The 10,499-nt window shown below is 48.5% G+C and overlaps 1 protein-coding gene across 1 annotated transcript in view; it reads left to right on the forward strand.

The window, feature by feature from the left end:
* Positions 1–10,499, forward strand: part of COL22A1 (collagen, type XXII, alpha 1) — a 210,880-nt gene that overhangs the window by 67,701 nt on the left and 132,680 nt on the right. Inside the window, exon 18 of the mRNA XM_006879451.1 lies at positions 5,308–5,352. Coding sequence (XP_006879513.1) covers positions 5,308–5,352 — 45 coding nt within the window. The remainder of the gene's footprint in view (positions 1–5,307; positions 5,353–10,499) is intronic.

The raw sequence follows: 10,499 nt of genomic DNA on the forward strand, positions 1-10,499 counted from the left end.
AACACCACCACCACTCCATCGCCTCTACCATCACCACCACCATCACCACCACCACCACCATCACCATCATCACCACCATCATCATCATCACCACCATCACCATCATCACCACTGTCCTCGTCACCACTTCCCTCATTATCACCACCACAAGCATCATCATGTTGCTATCACTGTTTTCACTATCATCACCACAGCCATCATTAACCATCTTCACCACAACCGCCTCTACTCCCACTTGCACCATTGCCACTATTACACATTTCCAAGGGCCATATCCTGCATTAAGCACTTTGTGGATATTATTTTATTATCTCCATCATACTGCTGAGAAGTAGAGGCTATTATTACCATTAACAATGTAGATAAAGTATGGAAACCAAACTTACAGAGCTATTAAGGAGCAGATTTGTGGTTTTAAAACTAGATCTATTTATCACACACCGTATCACCCACTACAGGGACTCAAAGGAATCACAACGCTGATATGATCATTTCTTCTTCATTGCGTCAATTTCCTTCTCATTCTTACTAACATTTGAGCCATGTTTTATTATGCTTTCTAAGTCACATCCTCAAATATTAAAATGTTTATGTACTTCTATCATTTAAGGTAGTTGTAATGGTTATAATTTTCCATATGTGGAAACTAAGACTCAGCAGATTAAAGGATTTCCCTTTGCCCATCTGCCTAAGACTTAGAATTCTTCCTCTTATATCACTGCAGAGGTGAGGGCTTTGGAAAAGAACACTGAGCGCACTTGTAAATGCACAGCAGCCACGTCTCGGAACCATTCCATTTCCCTCGCCTGTGGTGCCTCAGCCCTGGCAGTTCTGACTCATTAGATATCTGGCGGAACTTCGGACTCTAGATCTCAGATGGTTTGGTCTTTGATGCTGGATGTCATCAAAGAGGTGGCACTGGACTGAGATGTGGGTGTGATATGTGGAATGGGAATGGCTCGTTCCAGACTAGGGAACCGAGAGAGCTGTCACAGGAGCCGGATTCCGTAAGGAGATGTGGCCGCTGAGCTCAGCAGCCCAGCTAGCCTGGAGCTGAGGGGATGGGAGTGTGGACAGTGGGCACCAAGCTCCTGACACAACAACCCTTGCCAGATGTCTTTGAGATGATGATGAAGCTCTGACTGTGATAGAGAAAAAAGCAGCTAGCAGAACCCTGCCCCTCTGTGGGAGGGGCCCTTGCCAGCACCGGCCAGCTCTGGAGGGCATGAGAGCAGGGAGGTCCCTGTGGATGAGGCCTTAGGGAGGAAGGCCGGCCAGGAGAGGTCTGATGAGTAGCTAAGGACAGGAAGGGCAGCAGGAGAGGCACACAGCCATTCAAGCTGACCAGAGTGAGGGTTTCCCACTGTGCTGTGATGATGTGGCTTCTGGGATGATTGAGAACGTTCTGCCTTTTTTCAGGTGGAGAAAGCAGCCTTAAGACATGGCTGTGATCACAAATTAGCAACATATTTCTCTTCTGGCATCCTGCCATCGTATTATCTTTTTCCTCTTTATCTAAACCTTCGTGGTTGAGTGATTGGCTGACAGCCGAAAGGTTAGTGGGACGAGCCCACCGGCTTCTCTGAGGTAGAAACACACGGCAGTCTGCTTCTCAAGAGCTTGCAGCCTGGGGACCAAGGAGGGCTCTGCTCCATGTGCTGGGCCACGTGAGCGGATCCACGGCACGAGCAGATGTGGTTTCTCATGTTCCTCTTCTCCCTCCTACCCTGCTCTCCGGACTCTCCTCTTCCACATCCACTTAGGGCCTTCCCTGCAGGAATGGGAGCCGGAAATTCTCACTGTAATCTCCCCAGCATTAGGGGGGGTCACAGTGTATGATCTACAGAGGACATGAAGATGATCGCTCAGCTTCACGGCCTCCTTCATAGACGGTCAGGACCCCTGGGCGAGGGGCGCTGCTGGGCCTGCTGCACGCGGTGACTGTGCTACAGCGCAGCCTGGACCGCGTTCCTTTCCTCTCTGCCCTTTCCTCCTCCTCCTCATCGCCCATTGAAGGCCTTACTTGGCACAGCGCTCTGACAGGTTGGGGTCTGGAGTCTCATCATTATTCACCATGGCAGCCCACTGTCCTTGAGGGATAACAGCTGGTATTAAATAAGCGGGGGCTCTCTGCACAAAAGCCAGGAAGGGAATGGAGCAGTGTCAGCCTAGCTAGAAAGTGAAGTTGTCTGATTTCCACTCCCCGGGGTGGGAGGTGGGGGCTTACCTCTCCCAGGACCAGCTCCTGGGGATTGCATTCTTCAGAGCTTTATGAGGGGGTGCAGAATCCCAGCCTGATTCATGGCAGAGGGCCTGTGTGACCTCATCCCACCCTGCACCTGAGGGCTGCCGGGAGCTCATCACACTGGCCAGGCCTCCCTGCAACCTCCCAAAGGCCTGTGCCTTCCACCTCAGGAGGAGAACAAGTCCTGTGTCCTGAATCCAGATGAGGCAAGTCACGCTCCTCATGCCTGGATCCCCAGTGCCCGGGTCAGAGCTGTTAGGTCAAGCAAGGTCATAGCCACCCTGTGAGGAGCACGCCTGACCCTGGCCTGGCCTGTGCCATCCTCCTGACGCATTTGAGCCCAGTGCTGCAGTCACTATGTCAGCCCGTCTCCTTGGGGGTCTTCCTCTCTTTTTCTGACCTTCCACCTTTCTAAGCACGATGTCCCTTTCCAAGGAAGAGTTTCTCCTCCTAGCCTGCCGAGGCACGTTAGACTATACTTAACCACCTTCGCCCCCAAGGAACGCGCTGGCCGTGGTTCTTCCGAGACACAGCTGTTTGGTCTTCGGGCAGTCCATGGCGTATTCAGTCTCTTCCCCAACACCATAGGGCAAAAGCATCAATTCTTCTTCTCTCATCCATATTCATTGGATAGCTCTCAGATGCATAACAATTGATTGAAAATGCCATGGCCTGAATCAGGTGCACCCTAGTCTTCAAACTGACATCATTGTTCTTCAGTATTTTGGAGAGTTCCCTGACAGGAGACTTACCCAGTACCATACGTCTCCTGATTTCCTCATACTGATACCCAGATTAAATCATTGACAATTGCCATTCTTTCTCCATTTATCATGATGTTGACTACTGGCCCATCTCGTGCAGGACTTGTATGCTAATGTCACTCTAAACCTTGCTGGTGTTGGACTGGGAACTCTTGCATCATGGGGTTGCGTCCTGGAGTAAAAGTGAGAAGGGGAATGTGAGCAGAACCTAGAAATGGGGTACCAGCACCCACAGGCGCTTTGGGCATGGGTGTTACTCACACTCTTGTTTTTCTTTGAAGTCGATCTGTGGTGCTTTGATTCAGTCAGGCAACCTCAAGGAAGAAAGTAGAGAGGATCTGTGTCCCAGTGTTCTAGGAGGTCCTGTTATATAATACGTGCATGTATGGATCACATTAAACAAGCATGCATGGGTGCACGCGCGCGCGCACACACACACACACACACACACACGCGCATCACTGTGTAAGGAGCAGGACTCACAGGTCTAAGGATGCAGCCGACCCACTGAGCTCAGGTTCCAGCAACAGCAGAGTGGACATCCCGTGTGTCACAGCTGGACGGCATTTCAGTGAGGGGCCTTTCTCTCCTGCGGAGGGAAGGTGTGTGGCTGTGAATCAGAACAGAGCAGCCCTCAAGTGCTGATACAGGATTCATCCAAGATTAATGGTTCAGTGATAAAAGATGCACTATATGCTGTGGTTCATAAGAAAAGCAAAGAATAGAGAAGCTGTGGTCTAGTCACACAGTGGAATACTATGTTGCACTGAAAAACAAGGAACTCATGCAACATTATTCAAAATAAATGACTCTGGAGGACATTATGCTGAGTGAAGTATCTCAGTCACAAAAGGACAAATACTACGTTGTATCACTGTTGTAAAATGGGACTGACATTGGGGTTGGGAGGAACTTAATGATAGAGGGGATAAATAATGTATACTGCATTTAATCAGATGAGGGAGAGAACTGTTTAAAAGGGATATATGAATAGGTGTTATTTTCATTACAAGAGTCCAGAATAATAAATGTATGGTAAAGTGGACTTGGTGGGTGGGAGGTTTGTATAACAATGAAAGAATGTTTTCTTCTTCAAAGAGAAAAGAAAAGCGAACTGGGAGGAGGAGTGGATAGGGAGGAAAGTGCAACAGTGAATGAATGGAAATCCAAAGTGTCTGTAAATGTTCATTAAAATAAAAAAAAAGAAAAGAAAAGGAATCATGTGTGCGCAGTGTGTGTGCAAGTGAGCATGTTTGTATGCACGTGGGCATTTTTAATATGTATTTGCATGTGCACATACATGCAAGTATAATGTGATGTGTACACATGTGGTTTGTGTATCCAGGAGTGGGGCGGGGGGAGAGTGTGTGTGTTTGTTCTATACCGTCATGGAATCAACTCCTAACTGACCCTTCAGCAGGTTCTTACAGGCTGGGGGTTAAACGGGAAGAGACTGCTCACCTTTCTCCCACAGAGCAGCGGGCAGATTTGAACCATGTGCCTTTGGGTTGGTAATGCAACTCCTTACCATTGAGCCACCAGAGCTCCTTAAGTATGTGCAGTGTGTGTGTCTAGTTGTAGAATGAAAGGTGTACATGGATGTGTGTGTGATGCATGTTTGGTGTGTGGTATGTGACATGCATGTGTGTGTGTGACATGTTCTGGTACGTATGTGTGCAGTGTGGCTGAATATATACTGTGTGTATATATATTTATACTGACATGTATGCACACATGGGTGATATAAATGTGTGTGATATATTTAGATATGTGTGTGCTGTACGTGTGTGTGGTGTGTTCAGACATAGCTGGGCAGACAAAGTGTTCAGATACGTATGTATAGCCTGGTGTGTGTGTGTGTGTGTGTGTGTGTGTGTGTGTGTGTGTGCATTGTGTATGTGAAGTGGGGGGGTGTATGTACTCATGTGCTGAGAGAGAGTGTGTGTGTGTGTGTGTGTGTGTGTGTGTTTTATCCGTGAAGAGAGTAGCCAGGTCTGCTATGGTTATATCCCTTCAAGGCTAGGAGCTGAGTGGGGACAGAATGAGAAGACACTGTTCTGATCTCCTCTGAGGCCCCTGTGGCAGAGCTGAGCTCTCTGTCTGCCCCTGAGCCTTTCTCCCCGTGTCATCAGAGGATATCCTGGGATCAGGACTGGGAGAGCCCCACCACAGGGCTCTTTAGCTCGGAAGGACGTCCACTGATCAGGGCTGAGGGACAAGGGGCCCCTCCCCTGACACCTCCTCAGGCTGCACTGCGTGGCGACTGGCTGCTAATGTGCCCTTTCCCTTTGCTCGCAGGGGAAGAAAGGTGAGATGGGCCCTCCTGGACTGCTGGGACCACAGGTAACCTCTGCCTTCCGATCCCATCCACAGAAACACTGCCTCCTTCCTTTAAACAAGAAAGCGATTAGCTGGACTCGGGCCGACAACAGCGTCCTACCAGCCAACTCCTCATCCTCCCACAGAATGCTCAGAGTCCACACACACACACACACACACACACACACAGAGAGAGAGAGAGAGAGAGAGAGAGTCCTGGTAACAGGTGGCTAAAACACTGAGTTCTCAGGTTTAAACACTGACCAAGGCGTCAGAGGTTCGCACACACCCTCTGTTGTCTGAGGGACAGGTGAGGCATTCTGCTTCCTTAAAGGTAACAGGCAGCTTTGGAAACCCCATGGGACGTCTCCGCTCTGTCCTACAGCGCTGCGCTGAGTCCGTATCAGTTTATTATCAGGGGGCTGGTTCTGGTGAGTTTTCCATGCACATCGGTGATGCAGCACACGACAGTCTCTTTGCCCTGGGAGCGTGTTAGGCAAGGTGGGAAGGAGTGTCTGGTCTGGCCCCGTGTCTGTGCGGAGGCTCAGCTCTGCGGTGATCAGCTCTGGAAGGGTCTGGAGCAGGGAGGGCAGCCCAAGGACGAGCTGGCTGAGGGAGGGCTGGTGGGCATTGGGGTTGTCACCTTGCCACACCAGCACCATGACGTGGGCAGTCATGACGTGAACCCCAAAGAGTGACATCCTCAGGGCAGGACCCCCCACAGTGAGCAAATTCCCAAAATAGCGCGTCTCCACACGGCCTCTGCGTGTGCTGGCCGTGCTCGTGGGCCTGGAGTTTTCCTGCCCCTCCCGATTCCTTCCAAGTCCAGAAATCCAATTCCAGTTAGAACTGGGTGTCTGTGAGGGGAAACGGCTGCCATTTCTTTATTAGCACTAATTGGGTTAATTGGTTATTTATGAATCATCATTATAACGAGTAAGCGTGTTAAAGAGCTCCTTAATCATGGTGCTATTACAGGGATCAAATGGTGTCTCATTAATAATAATTAGACTGATTTGTTAATTAATAAGTAGAGTCATTACCGCTTTGTTTTCATTAGTAATAATTAAAACAGTTATACATTTAGTTGTTAACTTTAAGATATATTGGCTAATTTGACACTTTTCTTAGTAATTAGATTGATTTAATATTTAGAGATTTCTATTGATGCTTTAAAGAGAAGAAAGTGAAACCACATTTAGAAAGCTTCCTACATACTGGGACAGCTCACCCACCTTCTTACTCTACAGGAGCTGGGTTGTCAACCCAAAGGTGCAAGGTTCTAATCCACCGTCTGCTTTGTGAGAGTAAGATGGGCGGTTAACTCTTGTGCAGTTTTCTGCCTCTGAAAACCCCCAAGGGGGTCAGCTATGAGTCGATTCCCACTTGGCACGTAACAGTAACGCATGAGGTTACAAAGGAGCTCCAGCGGTGTAGTGTGGGCTGCTAACTGAAAGATCAGTGGTTCGAATCTGCCAGTTGCTGTGTGGAAGATAGGCAGTCTCCTTCGCTATGATTTACAGCTTCAAAAACGCTGTAGAGGTTGCCAGGAGAGGAATGACATGGTAACAGTGGGGTTTTGTTTGATCACCTTATGAGGGAGGGTCCTCATGCCCCTTTGTGGACAAGGAATCACCTGTCTAAGTCAATCCAAGCAGTGTGAGGCCAACAAGGGTTTGCCCCCAAAGCAAACCAGCTGGCACCACCTCTCTGACCCATGTCAGCGTGGCCCTGGGCAGCACGGGTCTTCGGTGGTTGGTGTCTGCATGCCACCAGCCCAGCCTTTCTGCGTACCTGAGAGGGCTCAAAACTCTTACCTTTTAGTATCTGAGCACTTCGCTGTTTGTGCCACCTGGCCGCTCTCATAGGTGTGAGCTAGTCAGCAAAACCTGGAGAGCGAGCGGGTCTGTCTTGGAGGAAGTACATTCAGAGTGCTCCTGCCGGGAGGTGGTGAGACGTTGCCTTAGGAGCTTGGGTGTAATGTCAGACGAGGAAGTCCCTAGAAAAGAGCATCATGCTTGAAAGAAAAGCAGAGGACCAACGAAGGAGAGGAAGGGCCTCAGGGAGATGACGGATGCACTGACTCGGCAAAGGCTCATGAAGAGGGTGCAGCCAGGCCAGGCTTTCCTTCTGCTGAACGTGACGTCTCTGTGCGTTGGAGCTGGTGCAATGGCACCTAACAACATTTAAACCAAAGCCTTGTTTTCTTTAAAAAATGCTGTACAGTTGTTACTACTGCTAATAAAGATACCATGCTAAAATCGATCCATTTAAGAAGCTAGTTGTTAAAGATGCAGATGCAGCATGAGGAAGGCCGAGTCTGACTTGTATCTGCTTCATACAAGGGAACTGTCCCCGTCAACAACATCCAAAGTACCAAACAAATAGCTACCTCATCAGACCCCCATGCTTCTGCACTGATTTCTAGAAATCATTGAGTCCAGAGTTCACTGTAACTTGACACACACACTCACAGTTCTGGGGTTTATTAGAGAAATAGGTTGGGGAGGGAAGGAGGCAAAGAATATCACACAGTGCGAATCCAGGGTTAGTCCAGCGGTCCCAAGCCAGATTAACAAGGCACAATTCCTCAGTTAGTGAAAGTCTAGGTTCAGTTCAGCAGCATAAACAGATGTACCTCTGGTTTTCTCAGTTGTCCAGCAAACTTGATTTCAGAGCAGCTACAAGCCGGCTTTTCCTTCAGTTAATCCAGCAAACAAAAACTGTAGCTCCGTCACTGGGGTTCCTGTGGTTACACCTTGTCACCATCTCTTCAGAGCAATGCCACATTTTCTTCACCCCCTCTCCACCCTTTTTAGTGGTGTGGAAAATGCTCTCTTATATTGGTCCCCCAGTTGTGGATGATTTGAAAGACCATGTGTCCAAAGTTAAGGTAGATGGAGACCATTTTCCCAGTGTAGGATAACACATTTGATAAAAAAGTCAATTTTTGAGGTAATTTACTGACACCACAGGAGTCTTCTAGTATTTAGTTTTTAATATAGAGGTTGTTGTTGTTAAGTGTCATCCAGTCAAGTATGATTCATAGTGACCCTATGAACAGCAGATCTGAAGCCCGCCATATCCTGTGCCATCCTCACAATCTCAGCCTATTGTTGGAGTCGTTTCAATCCATTTGATTGAGAATATCTCTCCCTTTTACTGACCCTGCACCTTTCCAAGCATGATGTCTTTGTCCAAGGAATAGCCTCTCCTGCCACATGCTTGCGGTATGTTAGGTGATGCTGTATCTTTGCCTCCAAGGAGCTTTCTGGCTGCACTTTCTCCAAGACATATGCTGTTCTTTTGACATCACGGCATATTCAGTGCTCATCTCCCAGACCACAGCTCAAAGGCTTCGATTCTTCCGGCATCCTTATTCACTGAGCAGCACTAAAAAAGACTTTTTACGCCTGGTCAGAAACCGCATGAAGGTCAAAGAGAAAAAAATGCCTGTCTGCTCATAGTTCCAGGAGGAAATGAAGGGATGGGTGGGTATTCTTTAAAATGACACTTCAAGAGTCACCGATTTCTGTCAAGGACACACTGTGTGTCAGATCCCAAAACGGAGAATAGTTACAGAATATGACAGCCCAATCGCGTTGACACATATTTTCAGAGGATAGTTCTGAGGACTCTCTGTTAGTGCCTGTTCACTTCTCCTCCCTGTTGCTTCACCCCCAGCTGATGTCTCCGTCTTTTACATGCACTGCTGTTATGTCCCATCCTTCAAGCCAGCAGAGTAGTTCCGGATCACTAGGTCATCAGAGCTCCTTGATTTATGTAGCACAGATGCTGTAGAAACTCTCAAACTTATTACCATCAAGCTGGAAGCAGCTGAACCCTACACACGCCTCCCCTCCCCAAACACAAGGTTTCTGAGGTTGTAAATCGCATGGGAGGCAATGGCCCACCTTTCTCCCTCAGAGCAGCTGGTGGATTAGAACTATGTGCCTTTGGGTTGGCAGCACGATCCTTACCACCAAGCCGCTGGAGCTCGCTCAGTGCTATTTACATGCATAGAAGCTGTCATCCCCCCGCTCCAGGAGCTCCCCCAGACCTATTGCCATCAAGTCCACTCCAATTCATGCAACATAAGGACAGAGTAGAACTCCACACAGGTGTGAGAGGCTGTGAACATTTATGGAAGCCTGACACGCCCTTCTCATAAGGAGGAGGAGTTGGTTAGTTCAAATCCTTGACCCTTCAGTTACCAGCCAGGGTCATTTAAACCAGGACGTCTTCAGCGTAGGTGCCCCATTAAGTGCCAGGTCAACTCATCCCATGGGGTCAATTCTGATTCATGGTGACCTTTCATCAGATTTCAAGGCTGCATATCTTTACAGGAGGAGACTCCCCATCTCTGCTTGAAGATTAAATTGCTGATCTTTCTGTTAACAGCTTAACACGTTGTGCACTATGCCACCCAAACTCCTCGTTGATAGATGCCAATTCAGTTCTGAGTCTTTTGACTCGCGTGTGCCCCCAGTGGCAGCAAAGGGAATAGCGCATGGACGCACCTGCCTTTGCCATTTTCTAGTCTGTGTCGCCCCCTCGTGGCGACGTGGCATTATTGGCTTAAAATGCACTTTTAAGCCCTTGGGCCAGTTTAGTGGGGTTCTCCTGGTGGTTAAGTGGTAAAGGGTTGTGTTACAAACCCAACGGCGTGTGGTTTGAATCCTCAAGCTGCTCTCTTAGAGACAAATCGTCTCCTAACATGTACTGCTTTAGAAATCCACTGGAGGGTCGGCTGTGAGTCAGTTTTGACTCAATAGTACCTAACAACAATAATCTGGCGTTTTCTGAGGCCCGGCTCTGTGCCAAGACTGGTATTGGTCGCAGTGTGTGATGCAAAGAAAGTAAGAAGCATCTCTCCCTCCGGAGACATGGGTCAGAAGAAGCACAGGGACCCTGGGTTTGAACCCAGAGGCAGCAGAGATCTGAGGAACCTTCCAGAGAGGCAAAGATATTTTATTTCCTCAGTAGTGAAGGGTACATGGAAGAGGTTGAGGTGAAGAGTGTATCCAGGGACACACCAGGGACAGGTGGAGCACAGAGATTTGCATCCTTGAGAGGTGTGTGTGGGCAGAAGGTGGAAAGACCAGACATGTAGAAGATAAGGCCACTATCCATTGGAAGATGGGAGCCATTGAGGATTCTTTTTTTTTTTT

This window comes from Elephantulus edwardii, unplaced genomic scaffold (assembly GCF_000299155.1).
Source record: "Elephantulus edwardii isolate Elephantulus edwardi_28Jun2011 unplaced genomic scaffold, EleEdw1.0 scaffold00003, whole genome shotgun sequence".
Lineage (NCBI taxonomy): Eukaryota > Metazoa > Chordata > Mammalia > Macroscelidea > Macroscelididae > Elephantulus > Elephantulus edwardii.